Source organism: Andrena cerasifolii, chromosome 1 (genome assembly GCF_050908995.1).
Source record: "Andrena cerasifolii isolate SP2316 chromosome 1, iyAndCera1_principal, whole genome shotgun sequence".
NCBI lineage: Eukaryota > Metazoa > Arthropoda > Insecta > Hymenoptera > Andrenidae > Andrena > Andrena cerasifolii.
In genome coordinates this window covers 25,774,914-25,800,613 of record NC_135118.1, presented here as the reverse complement: position 1 = coordinate 25,800,613, position 25,700 = coordinate 25,774,914, and the positions used below count along the sequence as shown (strand labels likewise).

The 25,700-nt window shown below is 41.0% G+C and overlaps 3 protein-coding genes and 1 long non-coding RNA gene across 7 annotated transcripts; 3 read left to right on the top strand and 1 right to left on the bottom strand.

The window, feature by feature from the left end:
* Window positions 1-1,301: 1,301 nt before the first annotated feature.
* Window positions 1,302-12,644, top strand: Reg-5 (Rhythmically expressed gene 5). Its single transcript, XM_076818267.1, has 4 exons — window positions 1,302-1,792; window positions 5,022-5,193; window positions 5,270-5,359; window positions 10,846-12,644. The coding sequence occupies exons 1-4, from the start codon at window positions 1,676-1,678 to the stop codon at window positions 11,241-11,243; spliced, it is 777 nt and encodes a 258-aa protein (XP_076674382.1). The 5' UTR covers window positions 1,302-1,675; the 3' UTR covers window positions 11,244-12,644.
* An 815-nt stretch (window positions 12,645-13,459) lies between these two features.
* Window positions 13,460-19,294, top strand: Flr (actin-interacting protein 1 flr). 2 transcript variants are annotated; one of them, XR_013086240.1, is made up of 13 exons: window positions 13,460-13,624; window positions 14,536-14,657; window positions 14,729-14,819; window positions 14,888-15,035; window positions 16,401-16,568; window positions 16,644-16,812; window positions 16,928-17,056; window positions 17,470-17,574; window positions 17,649-17,969; window positions 18,051-18,170; window positions 18,244-18,402; window positions 18,517-18,705; window positions 18,801-18,941. XR_013086240.1 is itself a non-coding variant. In XM_076818217.1 (13 exons), the coding sequence occupies exons 1-13, from the start codon at window positions 13,609-13,611 to the stop codon at window positions 19,138-19,140; spliced, it is 1,809 nt and encodes a 602-aa protein (XP_076674332.1). In that variant the 5' UTR covers window positions 13,461-13,608; the 3' UTR covers window positions 19,141-19,294. The 2 variants fall into 2 exon arrangements, 1 of the variants encoding a protein (XP_076674332.1); XM_076818217.1 differs by lacking the exon at window positions 18,517-18,705 and adding an exon at window positions 19,031-19,294 and having other exon boundaries at window positions 13,461-13,624; window positions 18,801-18,951.
* LOC143372211 (uncharacterized) lies at window positions 19,189-25,319 on the bottom strand. Of its 3 annotated transcripts, none has more exons than XM_076818255.1 (4): window positions 25,177-25,319; window positions 24,346-24,538; window positions 24,088-24,264; window positions 19,189-21,010 (listed from the first exon to the last, which is right to left on the bottom strand). In XM_076818255.1, the coding sequence occupies exons 2-4, from the start codon at window positions 24,526-24,528 to the stop codon at window positions 20,345-20,347; spliced, it is 1,026 nt and encodes a 341-aa protein (XP_076674370.1). In that variant the 5' UTR covers window positions 24,529-24,538; window positions 25,177-25,319; the 3' UTR covers window positions 19,189-20,344. The 3 variants fall into 3 exon arrangements, with proteins under 3 accessions (XP_076674370.1, XP_076674360.1, XP_076674349.1); XM_076818245.1 differs by having other exon boundaries at window positions 24,346-24,672; window positions 25,177-25,312; XM_076818234.1 differs by having other exon boundaries at window positions 24,346-25,053; window positions 25,177-25,279.
* LOC143372262 (uncharacterized) lies at window positions 22,911-24,094 on the top strand. Its single transcript, XR_013086247.1, has 3 exons — window positions 22,911-23,444; window positions 23,529-23,581; window positions 23,813-24,094. It is a non-coding gene; the product is annotated as an uncharacterized LOC143372262 (long non-coding RNA).
* Window positions 25,320-25,700: the final 381 nt, after the last annotated feature.

The following is a 25,700-nucleotide window of genomic DNA, read 5'->3' as shown; positions in this document are numbered from 1 at the left end:
AAGTGCATTATTAATCTGTGAAACCTTCTGATCTCAGACGATACACATTTGATTGAATACGAGTGAACGGAGAACGTGGGACAATCGCGTGGCAGTCAGCGTGTTACATTTATGGTTATATTACGTGGTGAATTATAATCGTGTGGGCTTGTGACGCAGAACTAATCGGGGAAGCGAGAAAGTTTGACGGCAATGGACGAATATTGCCCTTCCATTTTTGTATCGTCGATAACAGATGCAAACAGTACGTCTTTATCGATACCATCACGGAATATAATTGGTGTCGATTTCAATTAACATGCGCTCCGTGTACCTGTTCGAACACGTTACGTATTCACAGGCGGTCGTTGTAACGTAGAGGCAATCATTCTTTACATAAACCGTACATCATAGATAGAAAATAGATTCTTAACTCTAGATTCACGGGGCATCGACTACGCGTGCTTAAATATCGTGAATTGCGCGTTTTGGTGAATTGTGAAATAATGGTACCCTTCGTTTCAACGTAAATGGGGACTGATGTTAGAAGAATTGCACTTTCGTCTGGAGCGAAGCGGCCAGAAACCATGGCATGTCGTTTAGCAGGCGATGTTTCTTGCTGAATAATAATTTATTGTTCGATCAATGACCTATGTCACTAAAATCCTTGAACGACCTCCTTTTTTTTCGCAAAAATAAATTGTAAATAATAACTGCCGCGACGGAAGAAGATGAAGTTAACATTTTACGAAGAATGCGAAAAATACAGACCTACGATTACCGTATTTTTCAGATACGTTTACCTTTTAAATTGCAACATATTTTTGTACAAACTAGTCGTATAAACTATGTAGAAGACAGTAATATACGGTAAACTTAAAATTGCACCAGCAAAACACGTACATCGAAGATCTTAAACCCTAAAGAATGTGATTCTACCTAACCTAACCCAGCTGGTAAAACCGGATGAGCAAGATCAAGTCGTTTCCGAGGGGATCTTCAGTGCACCCTCTCAACTCTCATATTACTTTCAATTAAATCCCTTCGTACTTCATTCTACATTATCTTCATAAACTACCAAAGTAATAAAGTAACAAATGTACGCCGACAGAGTTGTTTTTATTTCCTGAAATTCCTTTTACCAGGAAACCCCGTAAGCCTATGCCCCCATTTTTCAAGTCCCGGCACGCGATTAAGCGGTGACGATCAAAAAACATTTTTTGCCCGATGAAAGTTTCTATTCACCCGGTGACGTCCTGGAAAGACGTAAACATTGGAAGGAGTCGTGGACTCTGCTCTTGAAAGTGGGACTGGGGGGGATCGAAGCTGCGCAGACGTCACTGGCCTACGGAACATATAACCAGTGACCAAAGTGGGGCCAGGCCAGTTTGCAAAGATCGTAGGTCGTGAGTGTTTCGTCCCGTCGTTTCATTCATTCGAATCCACGTGAACTTTCTCGAAAGTACCGTGCCGTAAATATTTGACTGAAGTACACTAGACTTCGATACCTCCATTGTATGAACCGAGATTACACTTTGTGTCGTAACACTAGTGTTCTCAGTAAACATCTCTCAGTCCGTCGGTCACTGGACTTTACATACAGATAGCACTTATCCGACAGACTGAATACACTTAACTAGCGAGCCGTGCGAAAAGTGTGCCAGCAAGATCGTTGGAAAACAGTGAAACGTCAGATATGAAGAGTCACAGAACTTTCGTGCTACTCGCTGCTGCCCTGATGCTGGGATGCCACGCTGCGTGTGTCACTGGTTCGGCGATACCTATGTGGGAATTCCTCTCGCGCGATGAGAAAGTGAGTATTCTTTTGCCAGTTTGTTTAGTTTCTGTTTAACGCATACAGCATGCAAATTCGATAGCAGAGATCCCTTCTCCCGGGACTTGTGCTTTGCAACGTTCTCGCCACAATGGAATTAATTTCATCTAACGAATCGTGTGAACACTTTTGGTCGGTTACAGTAATTTTCGTAGGGTACCGTGTCACGTGACGTGGTACAATAATGGAAGACGGAGGTCGTAATGTCGCGGAGCGTTGAAGTAAACATATTTGGAGCGTCGTTACAAACGAATTGATAGAAAGAAGATACCGATCCCAAGTTTTAATAAAAGCTTAATTTACGATCTCGATGTACCTTTTGTAGCTGCTATATCTCAGGCTATAAGTATTTTAGCTTGTTTGTGTTTTCTTGAAAAAAACTGTGAACCGAGGAATCGGTGTTGATTTTTTTTTTCGCAAGACAGACCTGCATAGTAAACATGCGTACGTGATATCGGTAAAACCGAACTTTCACCGAGCACAATCAAGCGCAATCGCTGAAAATGCGCTCCTCGTGCGGTTTGCAGTCCAGCCGAGTGCAATTGCGCGGCGGGTTTCGGACGTTGACTCTTCTCGTGACATTGCGCAGTTCATCTTACGCTGCTCCTCTTTTTTTACATTGAAATGCACTCGAAGGCAAGACTCGGTAATCAGCTGAACGCTTTTATTCCACGTCGATAGGCATTTCTCGGGTTTCTATTCAAAGTATGTGAATTTATAAACGAGATTTTAGAGGTAGGAAACTTTCTGCGCACGCCAAGCGCGCATAGAGACCAGAACAATTATCTGCTCATTATGTGTGGAAAGAAAAGACGATCGCTGGAAGTAAGTAATTACTGTAGTTACAATTATCGTTAATTAGGATGACGTGAACATAGTAATTAATGCAAGGGGCGATGATTGTGGAGTTCCCGAGGTATATAGGTTATTAAAGGAGAGAAGCTACTACAGTTGAATGTAGCGTAAAAACAGTTTGATCAGCCTGGGTCAGTTTTGACCCGCAGTAGCTGTCTCGCTATAAGTCAATATTCCTTTCCTTAAAGTAATTAAGTTTCTTGATTCCAATGATTTTCTCCTTCACTATTCATTATTCATTATTACCCTCGATGGCGTTACAGTGGGTCCAAAAAGACCCAAACAATTTTCTTCATGAAACGTCTCTGTAACTGATTTCTTTTCATTGGTAATAAATTTTAATTAAGGCAAGTTTTAATTAGTCCGTCTTCAGTTCTAATCATCCCGCGATTAGCATCTCTCTTGAGAAAGGATAAAAGCGTGAAACTCATTTCATCGCCTTAGGCGGAGTGTGAATAACATGTTCGTTCGCAACGCGCTAGTAAAAGCGGTTGCATGTCAGCTGAAGTTCAAGAACACTCGCTTTATCCACGGTTGGGTTGCACTTGTAGTGCGCATTAACCAATCGACAATTTAAATGGCTCCACGTATCTTTACGCCCTAACTTTAGAAACCTTATCAACACTTGACACCCGATTGACCCACGTTGTCGGTTCTCTCGTGTCCATCCAAATGTATATCATTACAAATAAGAATATTTCATAACTTATATTATTAATAATATAAGACAATAATTATAATAATAATATAAGAAAATAATTATAATAATAGTATAAGAAAATAATTATAATAATAATATAAGAAAATAATTATAATAATAGTATAAGAAAATAATTATAATAATAATATAAGAAAATAATTATAATAATAATTATAAATATAATATAAAATAAAAAATAATTATAATAATAATATAAGAAAATAATCATGATAATAATAATAATATGAGAAAATAATAATTATTAATTCATATTTTTCATTATTACTACTAACAACAGCATTATTCAGAAGTTTATAAATATAACGGATTATTTATTGCAAGCATTCTAACGAAAAATTTAAAATTCAAAGCGCTGTTGATCGTTGACCCTTGTGGTAGGCAACTCGTCATGCGTCGCTTTCAAAAAATTAATTTACAAAAACATTTAAATTTCGATAGACTAAACTCTAAACAAACGAATTAGCTATACAATTAAATCTCGACAGGATTCATGGAAACGGTGACTTATAGAGGAAAGACGTAAACAGACACGAGGTTATCGCGTCTGCACTCTGTCTTTCCGCGCTAATTGTTGTTTGTCCAACGATCCACTGTTCGCCAAAGCTTTCTCTCGTTTCCGGAATCCCTCGGGAGACAGCACAATGATTCGCCGTGGATCACGTCGTCGATCTATGTAGGTCAGCGCCGGAAATCGTGCATCCTCGTTCGTGCAGCTCGCTGTGATTGAAACGTATCATCGTACTGCGTTCGTCCTAACCTATGCTCGAATCCCTGTCGCTCGAATTTATTCAATTCCCAAGGAGTTCGATCACAACTGTTCGTTACAGCATTTTATTTCGTGACTTTTCAGCTTCGCGAGACGCCACCGTTATGTAAGCGGTCTGTCAACACCGTATCGCTCGCGATCGCTTTGTCGGCGCGTCCGTTTTCGATGGGCCTCGGACGACATGTTACAGAAACGTCATTAGAAATTCTAAGGTCGGATATTCGCGTAATCGCGCGCGCCCCTAGATGGAGTCAAAAGTGTGTGGACATCGATCGTTGCGTCTCACGTGGGCACACGAACGGGGGCATGTTTCGGTCGGGCGTGTACGATTTATCCGTGACGAAAACATGAAAAAAAAAAGGCGTGTATCGCAATCAGGTCGATACGTGATGTACGACGGGCCGCGCGGCGCATATATATTTGTTTGTTATAACTGTCGGGTCCGATATATCCCGTGGCGTTACACATTGCCGAGTTTCACCGGACGCGCGCGGAATGCATTTGTCCCCGCGCGGAATGGAAAACAGCTTTCGCGATGATCGACACTTTGCGCAGGATAAAGCGAAAAAAAAAGAGGCACTCCCGATTTCTATGGATTTCTCGTTCGCGACGAAACTAGGAAACGCGACTCTAGAAATCGAGGCGGAGGAATGAAAACGTATTATTAACGCTAATTACTGTTTCCTTGCAAGCAATGGCACTGCGCCGCCGAAAGTGACGTTCAATCGTAATCGCGTAAAATCTGTGCAATCGTACACAGAATGGTTGTTACATCGATGGTTATACGCTTAGCAGCTCCTGTTTTGTACATACTGATCGTTATTTTTTGTCTCGGGTTTGCGGATTAACGAAAAGCATTGTTTCAGATGAGCCACCTGTTCAGAGTGTTCAGCCAGCAAGTGGCCAACTTCTGCGCAGACTCCTCGATGCCGGACTGCAATAAGAACTTACTGGTTTCTGGTCTCGGTAATTTGGCGAGTATGAACGACAATGTTCTTGACAAATTGGATCCCTATCAGCGCGGCGCGAAAGAGCTCAGTAAGTGGATCTCTAAATAAATAAGTAGACGTGTTTAGAAATGTGCGTTTTTCTTAATTCATTTTTTAAATTACAGTTTGGCGCGCCATGGTGAAGAACAGGTATTCGACGAGACTCGGTCACGAGCCAGACGACTCCTACTACACAACCGGGTCCGATTCATTAGGTATGTATGTGAAATTTGAATAGCTTAGTGTGAAGAAAGGGGGCGGTGAAGAGTGGAAGAGAATTACATAAATTAAATTTAAGTTCCCGGACTGTTCCATTAAGAGTTCCTTGATCCCTTAAAACCTTTAGCTTATCCGAGATCGGTTGAGTAATACGGGAAGTGTAGGCGTCGAGATAGAGATTAAACGAATCATCCATTTACAAATTTCTGCTCGAATCATTGGATAACGGTAGGATGCAACGGAGTTGTAGATAAGGAGGATAGCTTTGTTTACCATGCAGAGTTAATTACCGCGGGTGAAAGTTTTAATCGATGAAAGATTAAAGGAACTCGCATACGGACAAGATTAACGGTCGCTTCGACCACGTTCCCACAAGAGGAATACACATAAAGGTGAATTCCCATTGTTCGTCTAGCCGTCGATGAACAATCATCCGTTGAAACCTGTTTCAATGACTTTCTTCAATGAAATTGTGATTAACAGTGCGAGTACTATAATTATCTAGAAACCATTGAAAAACGTTTCAACGACCAGTTGCCTGCCGCTGCCTAGACTGACAGTGAGCACTCACCTTTAGACTTCTCTTTGGTGTGCACTACGTTTGTAAATATTTCTTTCTTATAAGTACACCCAGCAATAATAATAAGTTCTTATGAAGATATTTTGCTGCCAACAGTAATACCTCCAGTAGCGCACTCAGGATTTAATATTGGGGGGGGGGGCGTGTTGAATGGATAAAAATATTTTTAATGCAAATTCAAAAATTATTTAATGAATAAAACAGTTTTCTTTTCTTTTTATAAAGCTCTTGAATTATTTCAGTCGTGGTTATATTAATCTCGTTTTTCCTTTTTCTTTGGGGGTGCCAGGGCCCCTTGGCCCCTCCTCCTTTGGGTGCGCCACTGAGTACTTCGAAACTAGATCGTTTCGAACCCCGAAACTAGATTGCTTCGAACCTCAATACTAGATCGCTTCGAACCTCGATACTAGATCGCTTCAAACCTCGATACTAGATCGCTTCAAACCTCGATACTAGATTACTTCGAACCTCGATACTAGATCGCTTCGAACATAGATATTAGATCGCTCCGAACCTCGATACTAGATCGCTCCGAACCCCAAAACTAGTTCATTCCCCACAGAATGCACGCTGTGGAGTGTTCACTGCCGCTCGATATACTTGTAAGCTTAACTTTAAGATTACTAATCGACAGAGAATGATCTGGCAAGAGTTAAATCAAGATAGAAGATCCTCGCATTAACCGTTATGTTTGAATTGGAGGGCTCGAATTCGACACTTGATCCACTTGACCCGAAACGAAGCAAAACAAACGGCGCTGACGAGAAAGTTCCCAAGTACCTTGGCTCAATCACGCGCGTTCCACTAGAAAGTTTTTTTCCATCCAGCGTGATCGTGTTTGATAGGAAAAAGATCGTTTTCAATTCATCCAGTCCTCTTTTACTGCACTTTCACCCGATCATCTGAAATGCTCGACCGTTCCCGGGGGCTTTTTGGTCGTAGCACGATGAAAACCGTTCGGCGTAATTGCCCGAGGGACGTGGATATCGATCTTTTTTCTGAAGCTCTCTCGCGTCTTACATCCTGCGAACGCGGATGCTGCGGCATGCAGAAAGGAGGCCAATTTCCTCTGGAGAGCCGGGGCCCTCCAGGGGGCTTTCACATTTTCTCCAAACGTGTTGCATCGGTGCTTTCATCGTTCGCGGTTTAAACGGCCACCTGAGGAATTTCAAGATCAGTGTTAGGAAAGTGGAGTAATGTACTGGGTGATCTATTACGTACAGACCGCGGTGCATTCTGTCGACTTAGGCGTTGGGAAAAAATGTAGTAACTGAAACTACTTAATACACGATTTCGAGATCTGCAAAGTAGTGGCGCACTCAGGATTTAATCTTGGGGCAGCCGAGTTGGAGGGACAAAAATATTTTTAATTCAATAAAATTCATTAGGTGGTTATAAAAATTTATTTAAAGAATAAAATTCAGTTTTCTTTTCTTCTTACAACGACCCTTCTTTGGGGGATAATACAGCCCCTTGGCACAACCCCTCTCTTTTGATGCGCCCCTGCCTTAAGGTAATCATATTTTTATAATTTTGGAGGTACTAGGTAAACTGTTAGTGTTACAAAAATTAGGGTCAAAGATTTCTACATATACCTGTTAGATTCTGTCTCCTAATATCTCCGCGTCTAAGGCAAAGTCTGCTAGGTAAAAAACTTACTGATGAGTTTATTTGGTTACTGGTAGGCCCAAGGCGCACACCTTCACTTTTCAACTTATACCCTTCAACCCCTCTTCAAATTTAAGTGGACGAGGTCACTAACATCTATCTCTACCACTATTTTCTTACAGCATTCAAGTTCACAACATAATTATATTCTAGCTTCCAATGCTCACCCTGTACACCAGTCGCGGAGGCAGATAGTACACTATGGTGGCCCTTATTTATAAGTGTCAAATTTTTTCCCGTATTTCTTTGCTCTCACCCCCTAAAACGATTCATTTTTTCCATATTCTCTCGACCTTTCCACATTCAAACGATATTATCAAAAAAATGGTTGGAAGCACGACAAAATTATACATATAGTAATTGTAGAAAATTGAGTGCTCTTTTAATATTATTTGAACAAAATTTCGATAGCACTTACCATCTTCGCGAAATTCTTTAAATCCAAAGCATTGATGAATTCTAAACTTTAAGGCCTGGTCGGCACAATTTCCTGTTGTCCGACTGCCGTAATCTTTTTCAGGGACTATTATTTTATGAAATGGAACCATACGGGGGGTGTGAGAGCAAAAGAAATCGCATGTTGAAAATAAGGGCCACCCTAATGGTACACTTTGAGATTCCTCAGTCAATCTTTATTCCTTCCAAACCTTTCAATTACTACCTATACTTTCGTCCCTCAGATAACAACTCGCCAGTCGTTGCCGATATCAGAAGGGAGATAAGAATAGTGGGAAGCTTGCAAAAGAAGTGAAACTATGTCGATAAATTACAAAATTAACGAGATACGGGGATCTGCAGTGGTGCATGCGTGCATGCCAAAGGAAAGAAGTGAAACTCGTGGAGTTTCAAATCACGGAAGTTCTGCGAATCGAAATACAACTTATTTTTGGATCAGAGACATTCCTGCGCCCGCGTTGGGAATTGGAAATGAGGTGTTGCGGTAAGTCTGTTGCGTTTCAAAGCCGCGAGCAGTCTCGGGTCGATTGACCCTTAGCGCAGCAAAATGGTCCATAACTGTTCGGAATACATTGCCAGCGATTTCCCTACGTGCTGCATTAAGGCCGTCGCGCATTTTGGCGAAACGAAGCGAATCGAGGAAATTAAAACTAATTAATTAATTGTCGCTGCGCTTCGATCATCAATTGTTCATAAACTTTCCTCTTCGTATCGCCGCGTTTCACCAATATATGCGACGGCCTTTATTCAGCGCGATAAATGGGAAGGAAGAGGAAAGAAAATCAGCTAAAATAATTTTTGCGAATAAGTTAAGAACCCCCGGAACCTCTGGAAGCTCTTGGAACGTGTGTGTGAAATTTCAGAACAGTTCGCTCGGCAGTTTGTTTCTTACAAATTCCTGAAAATTCCCAGGTTCCTGGGGCCTGCGGAGGAGAAACCCCCCCTTAAATTCCTACACGTCCCTACGTCGAAAGGCCTTGCGGAGTGGAGTCATTCGACAACGATCTGACGGAAGTAGGAAGCACCGACGTTGCTTGACATGGAAAAAATGTTAGACGTCCAATTATCATAACGCGGAGGTCACGTCTGGCTAAAAACAGCAAGGCTTTCGAGCCTGTACGCGCAACGTACAATGCGTTTAGAAATCGATCGTGCTGAAAATATTCACGATCGGTGATGATGAGGCGGGGTGGTTGGTCGTTAGGATTGTCAGCGTGAATATCTCACGCCGTAATTATATGCTCGTGTTTCCGTTTCATGCTGAACATAAAAATTCTCACGGAGACAAACCGTTTGAGGGAGGAGGGAGGAGGGTAGTTAGTGGCCGTTTGTGCCTTTAATGGGATTAATTGGAAAGTTATGGTGATTAAGCTATAACGACAAATTAGCATTCGACATTAGAAAGCCACCTCCGTGGAGGAGTAACAGTGGAGGTACCTAATCACCACGCGGTGAGTCAGCTATTTAGACAATATTGGGAGGATTGGGGGGTTGTGCAATGGCCTTCAACGTTTTGGGACAAGAGATTCTTCCCTGGAATTTTAGCGGGAAGCAGAGTTATTTTGGAAGATTGGGAGTCGATTTAGATTGACTTAAGGTTATACCTAGTCAGGCGGCCGAAAAGAGGCGAATATTTGTGATTTTTTTTTGAACAAGCGAAAGGATATATCTTTACAAAACTTTTAGCGCTTTATAGAGCAACATTTAAAGAACATTTGGTAATTTTTTCGTAGAAAAATATTTACGTTTTTAATAAAGTAACTACCGACGTCCAAGAAGCATTTTTAAAAATTTAGTTTTGCAAAAATCAAGAAACAAAAAAGATTTCGTTAGCATATTAATGTATCTTCCGATTAGCGGAGGGAATTTCCGAAATATTAATTTAAAACAAAATGATTTTAACTTTAAATAACCGCCATTTTGTTTTAAATTAATATTTCCCTTTGGGTGTTGATAATTTGTTCGGTCAACATACACCGCGTGCGGGCCTCCTGTAATCCTATCTCTATACCATACTCGCTGAACGCCTATGAGCGTTCCTCGCACATAGTGCGTGCACTGAGAGCATCGCAGTAGTATTGCGACGGGACGATATTGTAGACTACCTACACCTCCCAATAAAGTTTCTAAAGAGTATCCTACAAGTCTGAACGACAATTAGACGCATTTCACCAAACCCTGCGCTACTTAAAATATTATTATAAACTATTATTCAACGGATTTATTCTTCCACTCTTCCCAGCTTCGAAACTACCAATGTTACAATTATCAGCAGAGGCGGATTAAAGGCGGGCGCACCGGGCGCGCGCCGGGGCCCCGACTTCTGAGGGGCCCCACAAAAACCAACTTTCCACTTTTTTTTAATGACACCAAATTTGATTTCATATTGTATATTTCTTATTTAAATGTCTAATTATTATTTTATTATACGTATAGTATCATTAATTATAACCATTCTTTTTCGTATGTTCAACTATTAGTTGAAAACTTTGTGATTATAATTGTATTATTAATTATATTATACATATACTTTATTCAAATTTTATTGAAATTAAAACGGTATGAGTACATAATCTGTTTATGTGTTTAAAAATATGGTTAACGTGATTTTATTTTTCCTGTCTTTCCCATTTTTGTAAGGGGCCCAATATTTTCTTTCGCGCCCGGGGCCTCAACCGACCTTAATCCGCCTCTGATTATCAGCCAACTCTTTCCAACTATTTATAAAGAGAAGATCCTACTGTAGCTTCTAATTGTATTAAATTTCTCTCATTCCAGCCCCCAGCGGTAGCGAAACGAACAGCCTAGGCGAGGAAACGGCCCCATCGCAGGACTACGTTCGATCACCCCAAGAGCACACGGGCCCCTACCTGGTGGGGCCAATGGTGATTCGCGTGTACCCCGACGGCAGACCGGTTCCGGAGGATTCCACGCGTCCTTTGCCCCGCGACGAGGACGCGGAGGAGTTCCGTCATTCGCGCGTACCCTCGATCGAGGAGATCGAGGCCGACAGAAGCTCGTTCTACGAGAAGCGACTGAAGGGGAACTCGTTCGTCGAGGCCAAGAGCCGCAGACGCACTCGCGAGGATGCTGCCCGTCTTCGAAACGACCATCGGCCGTTCGAGAGGCGGCTGCTTCAGGAGGTCGTCGCCAAACGCAGAATACGCTACTACTGAGCAACGAGGGGTCCGTCTTTGAGGCATGCTGAAAGGAAAGCAGCGTCGTCCCTGGACGAATAGGGCACATCTTCGCGCTGGAATTAGCCTGGAACGAACGGGGAAAGCGTTTTGTTACAAGCACTTCTTTTATCACAGGCTTGATAAAAGAGGAGATAGAAGGATACGCGTAGTCCTGGATTCTTACCGGACTGGTCTTTCACAGATGCAGATAGGAGTAAGAATTATATTCGATACATTAGGCGGAGCATTGGTCATAGTAGATGCTAGGCGGAAGAATGAACTCGTGGTGCTAGAGTTCCTTAAGGCAGGAACGCATCGTAGGGTTTCCACTTCCAAGGATTTCGCTCGCTCCGATTCCTTCCGTGTAGAGATCGATGTAAGAGCGAGCGGAGGTGATATTTTTCGATAATTGTCATTGTTATAATCGTATATTAATACGTCAGTATAGTAGCAGCCCCGTAAAGTTCGCGCTGGTGAGTCTGAAAAGGATAAGACTGCTTTTGCGAATGATGTTCGTACGTTTCGTGAGCGTCAAGGAACATCGTGAATCTCTGAAAGCATCTAACGTAGGCGACAGTGTTATAGTGTGTTAATTGACGATTGGTCGGCAGCCGGTCCTCGAATTTTGAACAAGCAATTCTTGAAATGCCCCAGACTCGATTGTATATTCCGCGACACGAGCTCGCTCGCTTTTACGCACGAATAATCGCCGACCATGAATATTCTCGATCACGCGTTCTCATTCACTCGTTATTTATTTCATCATCCGTGCGATTATTTCCCATCGTCTTCGCCCCCTCCCCCCCCCCCAACTCCACTCCTCAAGTCTCGTTCGTAATTAGTTTAGAAATGGTCCACGGTCCAATCGGTTCGATGCACGAGATTCCCCTCGGCGTCACAAATTGCACTGCCGAGTGTCCTTTCTTCTATTTGCACGCCCTCTATGGCGTAAGGGAACTTACCTCGCTGAAAATTTGTTTTCGTGCTGAATGCGAATGCATAACGTTGGCAGGGAACATTTTTACGCACCCGATCTGTCGTTGTGATTTATTGCAATCGCGCGATCGAGCTTATACGTTAAAATACTACGATTTCTATATATACACGACTCTGTTTTTTTTTTTATATTAAACGTCCTTTAAGTACCATTTAACGTTACATATTTGCGAGAATTCGCATGTGCATAGCGCACGTGATACTTTAGAACGCCTTACCAGGATTTTCTGTTAACTCCGAAACGCCCATCTTTTCTACGTGTAAATAGTGACTTAGATTTTTGCAAAACTATATAGCGGGTTAATGTTAGAGTGAACGAAATGAGAGTAAAAGCGATCGTTATGAATATTTTTAAACGTATATACACGATTTACAATAAAATGTGATATTTGATCCCAGTAATGCGTCTATTAAAGTTATTGTTATTTCCACAGAACGGAAGGGAAGAGGATCTTGGACATTTTTATGTATTTCTACTTAGTTATTACCCTCGTTGCCTGTTTTAACATTGAACAGAAATTCTAACTCAGAATTTCTAAGACTATTTTGTTACAGTATAGGTATCCAATTAAAATGAAAAATTACATATACTGTTACTGCCCGGTTAAGTGCTCGCGTCCACTCGCCTCGTAAGAATTTGTCAACGCTTGGCTGAGTTTTGCGGACGAATCGTTTAACGAGGAAATTGCGAAGCGATAGGAATAATCTCCAGACTCGGAATGAGTCATGCATTACTGAAGTTCTCCAGTTCCCTATTCTACATTACATCTTCATAGAAACGATACCAAGGGATACCTGATATTTTCCTGGTCAAAACGAAACCAAAGACGACGTTAATCAAACTATTTTTAACCTTTCGTGACGGTAGCGGTCACTCGAAAATCGCACGCAAGAGTGTAGAACGCTACAAGCCTCTGCGCGTACGCGCAATAGAACTATTTTAATCGTGACTTAGAATCGTTTAATCTGTCTAAAGAAAGTTACCATTACTTCATTATCTAATTAGCCATTTTATTACCGCCGCGATGGGTGACCAGTTAGTCACCATTAATAGCCAAAGAGTTAACGCCACGCTCTGCAAAATTGCTTTGCAAACGGTAGGAAGCATTCGTAAATTCGTATTTCCCGCCGGAATTCGTTGCGCGATTTGAAAACGGCGCTGCAGGCGCTGCCAGCTCGACAGTCGAGCCGCGATCTTGTATAACCGCGGTCGATGCTTCGGCTAAATAAGGCAAGGGCGGAACAAGCATTTCAGTAGAAAGTGTGTGGGGGGGCGGCAGAGAAAGATACGGAGGAGGCATTGAACTGGTTCCCTATTGTTGAGTTTTTTTTCAAGTATTATTTAAAAGAGATAAACGGAGTAAAAATGTCCTATGAAACAAGTAAGTGACACCTAGACGTCCGACGTCCGCTAGCACCTGCCTAGCTGTTTATTATCATCTGTTCTGTGCGAATATCGAGCCTCCGCAGTTTTCCGGCCGCTTATCTCGAGCCGAATCATAACACTTCAAATGATTCACTGACTCGCGTACGTGGTGTCAGGACAGACTGCGGCCGATGCATTCAGCAATTTGCTCCATATTTGCCCACGTACGCGATATTCAACGTTCGAGCGATGCGCGGCCTTTATTTTTCATTTTCCTACGCGGATCCTCTGCGCCCCGCTATTGGCGACTTACTCGCCACTGTTTTAAACGTATCATTTTTATTATCTATATTAAGATACCACGAACAAGTCGAGATAACTGTGGCTTATCAGATTCGAATTAACACAGCTTTTCGAGTATAATGAAAAGAAAAAGAAGATAATAATTGCTGGCAGAAATAAGAGCTTATCGAGTATTATTTAAATTAACGGATTTATGAAAATCGATGTATTTTTCCGATTTTATACGAAGTATGCATAATTATTAATTTTTAGAGATAATTAAGATCGCGGAGGTATTGCATTATTCCCGATTCTTCTTAGTTGCACCGGGAAGTAAATTCTGCGGGGAATATCCCAATTGGATAATTTGTAATTTTAGACCACGATACAGTTTGCGCGCTCAGAATAATTTGAAATATCGCATGTTGGACTGGTGCCAATGGACGGAGGAAGTACAGTTCGGTTCCAGTTGAAAGATATTTGCATTATGCAATTTTCATGGTCTAGTTTATACCACTTAAACCTCTTTGTTCCGATGTATATACTCTTCTCTTCTGTACAACATATTGAGTAGAAGATATCGATCTCATGATCACCTTTGCAGTATGTTCTACAGCGTTTCTCTAACTCTTCACCTATTTGCAGAATACATATTTGCCACGTTACCTAGAACACAGAGAGGGCAACCTCTCGTCTTAGGTGGTGACCCCAAAGGCAAGAACTTTTTATACACCAATGGCAATAGCGTGATCATTAGGAACATTGAAGTGAGTATCGATTTTCTATTCAAACTTTTATCTCATATATCGAGAAGCAACTTCTAATCCCTTGCTTTCAGAATCCAGCTATTGCGGATATTTATACAGAGCATTCATGCGCGGTGAACGTCGCAAAGTACTCTCCAAGCGGCTTTTACATAGCCTCGGGTGGTACGTTGAACATTTACGCTTAACGATTGAAATGCATGTAAAAGAACGTGGGTAATTCTGTGTCGCAGATCAGTCGGGTAAAGTACGTATTTGGGACACGGTGAACAAGGAACATATTATGAAAAATGAGTTCCACCCCATCGGAGGACCGATTAAGGATATAGCATGGTCACCTGATAATCAGCGTATGGTGGTAGTTGGCGAGGGGAGGGAGAGGTACGTGCTACTATAGTCCGATTTTCGAGAGTTGAGACCATAGACATATATAGACGGAGCGTAATCTGAGGGGGGGTGTAAGATTCGCGGTAAGGGGAGCGATACAGGTAAATCGGGTGATGCAGTGGCTATGCGTGCCGAATGCTTCCGAAGCTAATCCGACGTGCCTGTATCTGACCTTTGCCTTTTCCCCTCCAAGCCTACCGTTCCCCTCGCCGATAGTCTCAGCTTCTGCTCCGTCTATATATGTCTATGGTTGAGACCTGAGGCGGGTGCCTCGGGCGGATCGTGGTCAAGGAGGAACCAATGGTACGCTACGGTTTGCGTGCGGCGTTGCCACGGCGGTTCCTCCTTAAATCACGCTTCGTCCGAGGCACCCGCCTCAGGTCTCAACTCTCGAAAATCAGACTATAGGTTCTTTTAATCAGAGCGTTGGAGCGGAGCGCGTAGCAACGGGGTTTTACCCGGAGCAGAAGCGCAGCCGGAGCGCGGAAATTTTTTACGCTCCACTGCTCCAAATTTTTTTTTATTTTTTGAATTTTGTTTTATTTCATAAGAGCAGATGAATGAACTGTTTTTTTAATAAATACCAATTCTCAATTTTTCGTCATCGAGAAAATATTATATCGTGTTAAGGAGGCATAGTACTTTCTTTGCCCGAAAATGAAGCATTTTTTATGAATTTTTTTCTATTTGGAAATGAAAAGCTAGAAAGGTGGGGTTTGTTGCGAATGAAGGATCACTGTTTGAAAGTATTAAAAGAATTTTTATTTAACCCTCCTGAACTCGCGTGATTTTTCATTGCATAATGACTCGCGTCGGTCTATGAGGCCGTGTTTTACGCGTTGAAGATATGATATTTATTCTGTATAGTTCCATACAATTAATTTTTAATATTTATTCAGGGTTATAATACAATGAAAAAATGCACAAACTAATTTGGAATATATATATTTCTTTCATTAGTAGTCTTCCAAAACAGTCTTCAATAATTTGAACTTAAAACTACTTACCGTATAATCTCGCGTCGGTTTCACGGACAGAAAAATATCTGTATAAAGGGGTGTAACGCACAAAAGTGTGCGGAAAGCTACTGTTGTCATCCTAAGAACTATTTAGAAAAGTACAAGGCGCGGGGCACCGGGGCTATTAATGATTTCTGAAAAATGAGCAAATTTTGTATTCGCCGGTCTGTGAGACCAACACGCGAGTTCAGGAAGGTTGAAAAAGAAAGTAGCTAGAGCGGAGCTGGAGCAAGTATTTTGATGTCGGAGCGGAGCAAATAAAAAATTCGGCTGCTCCAATCCTTTGCTTTTAATCGAGTGTCGGCATTAGTAATGACTCTGTTCTTATACGTGACTTTAGATTTGGCCATGTGTTTATGGCGGAGACCGGCACATCTGTAGGTGAGATCTCTGGCCAGAGTAAGCCGATTAACTCGTGCGACTTCAGACCGACGAGACCGTTCAGACTGATCACCGGCAGCGAGGACAATACCATCGCCGTTTTCGAAGGCCCGCCATTTAAATTTAAGTACGTCTGCCGTGCTTTGGGGTTTTCCTGATTTCGTATGAGCCTTGGAATAGTAATCTACATTGCCCTTTGCAGAATGACGAAGCAGGAGCATACTAAGTTCGTCCAAGCAGTGCGTTACTCTCCTAGCGGCAACTTGTTTGCGTCCGCAGGATTCGACGGGAAAGTGTTCATTTACGACGGGACAAGCTCCGATTTAGTCGGAGAAGTCGGATCGCCCGCTCATCAAGGCGGAGTGTATGGAGTAAGCAAGTCGAATGTTCTTCGGGATCCAGAGATTTTCTTATCGAAATCAGTCGACTGATAGCTTGTGCTGGAAGTATTGTTATACACGCCTTTAATTAGTCTTCTAATAATAGGTCGCTTGGAAATCAGATGGCACCCAATTGTTGACTGCCTCTGGAGATAAGACGTGCAAGCTGTGGGACGTGGAAACTCGCTCGTTGGTTAGTGAATTCAATATGGGGACAACAGTTGATGATCAGCAGGTATGACAGAAATTAATCTAAGATAAGCAATCAAATTAGGGAGGGGTTTCTTGAAGCATCCAAACTTCGAAATCCAAGAAAGTTGTCGAGCTTTTAGAATTCGAAACTTTGCATTTCTTTCGTGATTCGAAACTCTCGAAAGCTAGATAAGAAAAGGTATAAAATCAATAAATAGAGATTAATCAGTTGATAGAGATTTATGCCAAAATTTTATGGGTTTGAGCTTTTAAAGCAAAATATTCCACTTACAAAACTGAATCAGCACTTCATGTTTCGAGGGTTTCGAAACCTCGCAAAGTTTCGGAGTCGAGTTTTGAAAATTTAAAAATTAGTTTCGAACCTACCCCTAAATTATCATTATCATTATTATTATTATTAAATGAAATCCTTAAGAGGAATCTATTTTATCCTAGGTCAGTTGTTTGTGGCAAGGAGATCACTTACTCACTGTGTCCTTGAGTGGATTTATTAATTATCTCGATGTGAACAATCCTGAGAAACCGATTAGAATAATAAAGGTAAAGAGACACTGCAAACAATTAGTAAAAAATACTCTCTCGTAGGACAAACTTTAAATCATTACACTTTCCAGGGTCACAATAAACCGATAACAGTATTAACTTTGAGTCCTGACAGAAGTACAATTTATACTGGATCTCACGACGGGTACGTTACTAATTGGAACGCAAAAACAGGAGAGAACGATCGTGTGCAAGGGCACGGTCATGGAAACCAAATTAACGGAATGAAAGCCGCCAAGGATCTTCTGTACACCGCTGGTATCGACGACGCCCTGCGAACGATCGACATCGCTGCAAATGCTTACACAGACACGTCTGTAGTTAAACTGGACTCCCAACCTCGAGGTTTAAACATTTACAATGACCTGGTCGTGATCGCAACTGTTCGACAGGTAAGAGATGATCCCGGCGGCTCGTTTCAATTCCACAGCCATCAATAGCGAACCTCAAATCAATCCCAATACTCTTCTCAGATCACCGTCACTCAAGATGGCCGAAAGGTATCAAGCATACCTATTGATTACGAACCATCTTGCGTGTCCATTAACCAAGAGAATGGTCACGTGGCCATAGGGGCTACATCGGACAGTACAGTACGTCTATTGAAGTCTATCTCTGATAATTGTTACGAAACCACGACACCACGATCTTCGATTCAACTTTCAGCTGCGTATCTATACACTGTCGGGCACGAGCCTGTCTCCGAACGTCGAGTTGGAGCATCTCGGCCCAGTCACCGACGTCTCCTACAGCCCTGATAACAAATACTTGGTAGCCTGCGACACGAACAGGAAAGTGATTCTTTATGTTGTTCCAGAGTACAAGGTAAAAACGATTGCGATACTTAAACCAGTTAAGAACAGAGTCTAAACATTCGCACCGTTCACACGCGGTGAACAATGTTAGCTGCTTCTCGATTAAACCTTTGGTATTTAATAGTTGATTTAACGCAGTGCCCAGCTATCGCTACCACTACCAAATCTATATCTCACGCTTTTAATGCAAGTAGTGCAATTAATGTCTGTCGCCAGAAGAGCGTAACGTAACTGCTATCACGTGTATATGTCTTTTATACAAATTTGTTTATTACCATTGCTCCTCCTAAACGCTTATGGGGATATTTAGAGGGTGAGTAGAGCTTCTGCTTAAGACTTACTGCTGCGTGTCCGGAAATAGGATGTAACGCGAGGAGGTATGCATCGTGTTTCATTGTAAATTTACAGCTCGCGCACAATCGGGAATGGGGCTTCCACAATGCGAGAGTAAACTCCGTGGCATGGTGTCCAAATTCAGCGATGGTCGCCAGCGGTAGCCTCGACACGACGATCATTATTTGGAGCGTAGCAAATCCAGCGAAACACACTATCATTAAAAGTAAGGATGGCGGAATGGATTATCGAGATCCGTCGCCGGTTAAATTGCTGATTAAATGATTCGAACGTTTCCGTTGCAGATGCTCATCCTCAGAGTCAGATAACACGTTTAGTTTGGCTCGACGAGGAAACGCTGATCTCTGTCGGACAGGACTGCAATACTAAGATATGGCGTATAGAAAAGATTTAATTAGTTTCCGAGATATTCATCTCTTCCTTCTACTTTTTTCTCTCTCTCTCTCTCTTTCTCTCTTCTAAAAAGAGCTTATCTTTGGATGCATTTTATTTATTTTGTAGTCAATGGATATTGACGCGAACAATGAATATATTATTTTTTAATACTATTCTCGATGGAATATCAATCAGACTGTACTGTGATCTTTTACATTCGGTATTATTGAAACAATCAAAGCGAGTACACTTTACGAACGAAATTTGCTACAATACCTTTTTACCGATTTCTCCGCAGTGTCAATTATAAATAACGTTTCTACGAAGCTGTAATTATTTTTTAGACGTTTACAGTGTAACGAGAGGTACATGCTGTTTTCTGATTTCTCCATTTTTACTGGGCGATTGTAAAAAGAATTGATTGTGAAGAAGAAAAAAAAAAAGAGGATCAAAACGGAAAACGATTTATTGTCTACTCTGTCTTTATTAAAACAGCGTAACGATAACAAGAAAACAGTAACAATTCGAACACTAAGGGTCTCGAGGAATATGATCACGCTTTTTTAAGTTATTTGTACATTTAAAAACAAAATAATCGAGGTGTTGCTATAGCTTGCCTTACTCTTAATCAGTCTAGTACTGAATATCTCTTAGAAAGATGAGGTACGTACGTTCTCGTATCGAATCGTCTTCTAAATTCCTTTGTTTAATAAAATACTCAACCTTTATATTCAACAGTAATGTTTTAGACTTTCTATGGAAACACAGTTAACGGGGGGGACGATAAAAATCGGAGGTGGGGAAGTCTTTATGTTGCTTCGTTTTTTTTGTTCAATTCATCTCACTTAACGCTACTTTCCTCCAAATAAATCGCGACGCCGCGAAGCGTAATTACACGGAGTGTATCGCTTGGACGAGGGGAGCGTTCCGATACAACTTTATGCGAGAAATCAGGATACTTTTCTTAACTAAAAATCTGATGTTCAACGGAAAGAAATATTCTACCAATAAATAACTAAAATCAGAAAATCGTTTCTGCCTTTAAATTTTAATTTGCATCTCTCTCTGTCTCTCTCTCTCTCTCTCTCTTTCTCTCTCTCTCTTGTTCGCTTAATAAAATACTTCGATCCAAGTTGAATAACACAACATTCACTTTTTACACAAAGAGGTATCCTAAAACAAGGGTTCGATATAAATCAAGATATCTAGATGATTAATAGCTTCTATGGTTTCGGCGTGCTGTATCGTGAACGTTTCTGCGGCGAGGCCACCGGGTGCCTGTAGGAGACGTGCTTCCTGAGCGCGTCCCGCGATCTCGACACGTGCGAACAGGCAGTACAACTATACGAACTATTACTATGAGTCTCCATGTGTACCCGCAAGTTATATTGATTACTTAACTGCTTGCCACAGATAAGGCAAGTGACACTAGATTTATTGTAATTCTGTGAAGTTCTACCGCTCATGGAACTGGTCAGAAACTTGAAGTTCGCGTCCCAGACGGGCGGGGGCTTCGTGTCCTCCACCGGGGTAATTTGATCCTCTATGACCGACGTACTTTCGTCCATCGCACTGTCCGAATACCCTTGCTCCCCGTACTTATTCGACGAGGCGTTAATGGAAGGAATACTGATCTTCTCCCTCTGATTCAACTTCGCGTTAATGGAGTAATAGGGCTTGGTCTTCACGCAATACGGTATACTTTCTTGATCGATGAACGGCTCCTCTGCGGCCTCCGTCGCTTCTGTCGCCAGCACCGTTTCCAGAGACTCTCCGCTGGTCACGCTGTCTTTGCTCTCTTTCTTTATCGGCGCCTCGGGCAACGTTTTCTCTTGCATTTGCGTCGGCGGGGGAGGAACGTATAAACCATTGTCGTGTCTAGAATTTTTCTGCAAACGAGAAACAGAAGGATGTTACGATAGAGGGAATTTGAGACTTTCATACTGATTAGCGTTTGCCCCCTTCCCTTTTTACATGATTCAACTGGTACTCTAAAACAAGCTTTTCTGTTCTACCTAGCCTCCGGTGTAAGTGAACATCTTTTACTATCGAAAGATGCAGTTGTTCTTATTCTTTAAACTTTAATACGTAAGCTACTAGATATAATAAAGTTCCATCCAAGTTTCTTCCCGACTTCTCGAATGTGCTCTTGTACTGGATGTACAGATTTTCATGCACCGGCTTCCCCGTCCCTCCCAATGAAAGTAAGACTGTTAAATATTTATGCGTGAATTATAGATATTTGTTATAGCCACTCTCGACTAAAGTATTAAGCATTGTTACAAATGCAACGTATCGATGTTGTGTAAAAGAAAGAAAAAAAAAGACTTCATAGCTCTAGAAATATCTACCGAAAGTTTAGTCGTATAGAGATTCTTTGGAAAAAAGCTAGTTTTCTTTTCTTTTTTTTTAGATATACCTGTAAACTCATTCTATGGGGAAAGGTTCCATGGGATGCATCCACTTGCATTTAGTTGCAACACACACAACGACCTTGATCTCGTGGATATCGTTTATATTCATTATCGTTCCTTCGATGCACGCATGAACATAATATGTGTAGTAGGTAATTCCTTCGTGAGGTACTTCTTGAGGAACGACAGTGAATGTATTTAAGTGACCTGAACAAAACAACACGATCATAGGGTAATATAAAGATTAAGAAAGGATGAAGCGAATATGCAATTTACTTTGAGCATTACTTTCTTACAATTCTGTACGAAGCAAGTGGTATTTAACCCTTATTACTCGAACGTATCTACCGATACATTCGAGCGTTTAATACTCCTCCATGCAAATTATGAATCTGTTCCAGGAGATGTAAGTAATGGAATAATTTACTTTAAACCGCATCACTTGCAAATTTATTTACAAGCTTCATTTAAGAAAGCGACAAACTTGGATGTTCGCCTTAACAAACTTTTACTTTTAAACTACTTTTCAGAGAATAAGTGTACATTTCTGATGCGTTAATGAGGACGGAGATTACTTCGATTTGCACTTATTAGGTAAGAACTGTAAAGTAACGTGGGAATTTGATTTGCTTGTTAAATTTAGTTAATAAGGTGTATTAAGGGGTCATTCTGGTAATCACGCAGCAAAATTGAGGCTTTTCTTTCTCACTGAACACAATGAATAACAATGTCAAACTTTTTTTTTCATTTATTAAGCTACTTGTAATGTATACGGAACAATTTTTTAAATACAATTTTAATTGTGTGTTTTCAATGTTATCTGGAGTTCAAAATCGCGCCTTTCAAAAGAAATACCTCCCTGGCAGGAGTGATTTAAGCTCACAGACTCATCTGAAACAAAAAAAACAAGCTGATTCTTAATCATTATGAGTACCGCTATCGCAGGTGCCAAAATTAGTCACACAAGTCAAAATTTAGCAAAACTGCACACATTCAATCTTCAAGTTTCTAAATTTTCCAATTTTACTTGAAGTTTGATTGCGCGCAATTTTATTAAATTTTGACTTACGTGCCTAACTCTGGCACCTGCGATAGCGGTACTCATAATGATTAAGAATCAGCTTGGTTTTTTTGTTTCAGATGAGTCTGTGAGCAAAAATCACTACCGCTGTCTTTTCAAAGGCGTGATTTTGAACTCCAGATAACATTGAAGAAACACAATTAAAAGTGTATTTAAACAATTGTCTCGTATACATTATAAGTAGCTTAATAAATGAAAAAAAGTCTGACATTGTTATTCATTGTATTCACCGAGAAAAAAAAGCCTGAATGTTGCCGAATTTTGCGGCGTGATCACCAGAATGACCCCTTAATATCATCATGATTATTGTAAACTGCACGGTAAAAGTGTGATTTCGTCAATATAAAAACATACTTTCATATTGCTGGACAACGGGTTACAGAAGGAAGTAACAGTTACCAGCGAGGAATCACTAATGTTTTTATAAGGCACTGAAGAAAATACATGCTTTGTTACTTGTGTCTCTTACAATTCACACCGAGGCAAGCTTCTTTGGGCAAGGAATAGTAATTTATCACAGAATACTAATCACCTATCGCTATTACATAATTAATGTACAACAGTGTGAAGATCTCTTGGTGTGCGATGCTTATTCCAACGTGAATTTAAATGTTATTCCAGCGTAAATTTACATAACGACGTTCGGCGATCTCTGATCTTAAGCTGTGACTTTCTAACGAGTGGAAGCGAACAGTTAGATCTGTTCCCGGTTCCGAACTTCGCAGCAGTTAATCGCGCGGTGTTTATACTTAAGAGGTCGGTCCACTGTGAAGTCGTGAAAAATTGTTATTTTTCAGGATTTATTTTTTAGTAAACGGAATGTCCAACGTAAATAATGTTTTGTCTACTTATTAATACACTCATTGACAGTATAAAAAAAATCTATTTCAAATTTTTAACTGTTTTTTTTAGATATATATCACACTGATGTGAGCGCCTTGAGAAAGCGATGTGCTGAATAACGTGTAAAAATTTCAAACTGATTGATCGAATAGTTTTTTTGCAATCACCTGCACTAGTTGAAAAAATGTTGTTTTGAGAGAATTGCGTTTTAAGTCTTAAAACAAATTAAAGAAATTCTTTCATTTTTTTTTTGTATGATATAAGAGTAGCTTAATAAATACCAAAAAGATTTATTGCATTATGTGTTGTATCTACGGAGGAAAAAAATCTTTAAAAATAGCTTAATTTTTCAGACCGCCACAGTGGACTGACCCCTTAATATGCAATCATGCCTTCGATGCGCAAAGCATTAAGATGAGAGGTTTGGTAGAACAGTCGTAGAAGGGAGACAGATAGAGAGCATGGTATTCCAAGAATAAAAAATACGCATTCAAACAAAACAAATAAGATATGGGGAGCTCCTACGATGTGGTCGACTACGATGCGAACTTACCGCTCTGAAATGATTTGTGCGACCGCTGCTCTGTACGTTTATTATATTAGTCAAAACATAGATGTGTTTCCTTACCCCGGCAATGTCAGCTAATCCACGGATATGCAGAGTATCCGCCATAGCCAAAAGCGCGGGCAATTGCTCCTGGTAGATATTTACTTCTCCGTTATACATAAACGTGACTAGCGCGCATAAGTTTGCATATTCCATGCCTGGCAATACAATTACAGGATGTTGCAAAGAACTTAAATCCTAGAAATTCATTTACATCGATGTAGCGCACCTTCGTTTAATTGCGATCCGGGTAATTTAGGATAATCGTGCGGTGAGTACCTTAAACAACTCTTTGAAATAATAACTACAAGCCGAAAGTATAATCTTATGCGCGTGTATGTGCCTGCCGCCAGCGCTCAAAGTGACGTCCGTTAAATAACCGCCGTCGAGCAGTTTGGGGAGGGAGCTTAGCAGCGTGTTTTGAAAATTGTGCCACCGTAAACAGAACTGTTGGCCCTCCATGCTTTTCGCACTGCAGATCAAAGTTAGACGATCTTTGAAAAATCACCTGGTCCCAGCGGCTCGGTCGTGATTCGTAAGATTCTACAGCTCTTTCGATTTCTTATTCGTTCAATTAAAAACCGTAGGAACCTTAAGGAAATGAAGCTAAGAAAGAGAAAATACAGTAGAAGTTGAGACGGTAATAAGATCGAAAGAGCAACGGCGTGGAAATCGGATGAGATATATTTAAAAGCACCACTGTTCCGTACGACCTATTAGCTAGGAATATAGTTCACTGGAAATGTGAAATTATATTACGATCGATTGCGCTCTGATGAAATACTGCACAGAGTTGACAAGGTTATGTGTCCGAGGGATTCTCGATAAAGCAGGAAAGAATTTCGCTGCGTCTCATTCGATCTATTTGCGCCGAACGGAAGGGTAGTTGGGTTACTGCTGCTAGAGCAGTCCGTGAGATAGACAATACTATTTATTTAATCAGGCTGCAGGTTCCAGCCAAGTCTATTATTGTACTTTCAGGTATGGCTGGAGGAAAGGACAGACGTTAGCTTGCTCGTTTAAATGAATAAACATCTGTCCCCGTCCGCGCGAGCCCCGTGAGATTCGCCAAACTCGCGGATTGGGATTGTAATCCTGCGTGTCGCTTACCCTTACTTCCCACTAAATTCGTTTGATAAACTCGACAAAGGTATTCTTTATACGACACTTCACTTCCATCTGGCAAACTTCGCCATAATCACCCGTAACGTAGAAAACCCGTAGTGGTGTGAGTGCGGCATGTGACAGCGCTTCTGAGACCCGCCACCAGAGGGCTACGGGCTGCAGCTAATTCTCGCTAGTACCTCGAAGCCTGACAACCTTCAAATACTGGAATTTTTGCGCACCAAAACGGTCGAAGCAAAATACGCAAAATTTGCTGCTTCGAATTTTATTTATCTGGCTGTTATACATTCGTATGCAAATGTAAATTTCCCATTTATATTATATTTAAGTTTCGTATACATATGTTACAGGGAACGGAGTGCATAATTTGACAAAATTACATAAAAATTATGTAACTTAAATATATAACTTCAGAAGAAGTGGAGAAGTTATGTGTTTCTAAAAGTGGCTATGTCATTGAGAATAATAAGCAGATTAAAGAGAATCCAGAGGGTTATTATTTAAATGAA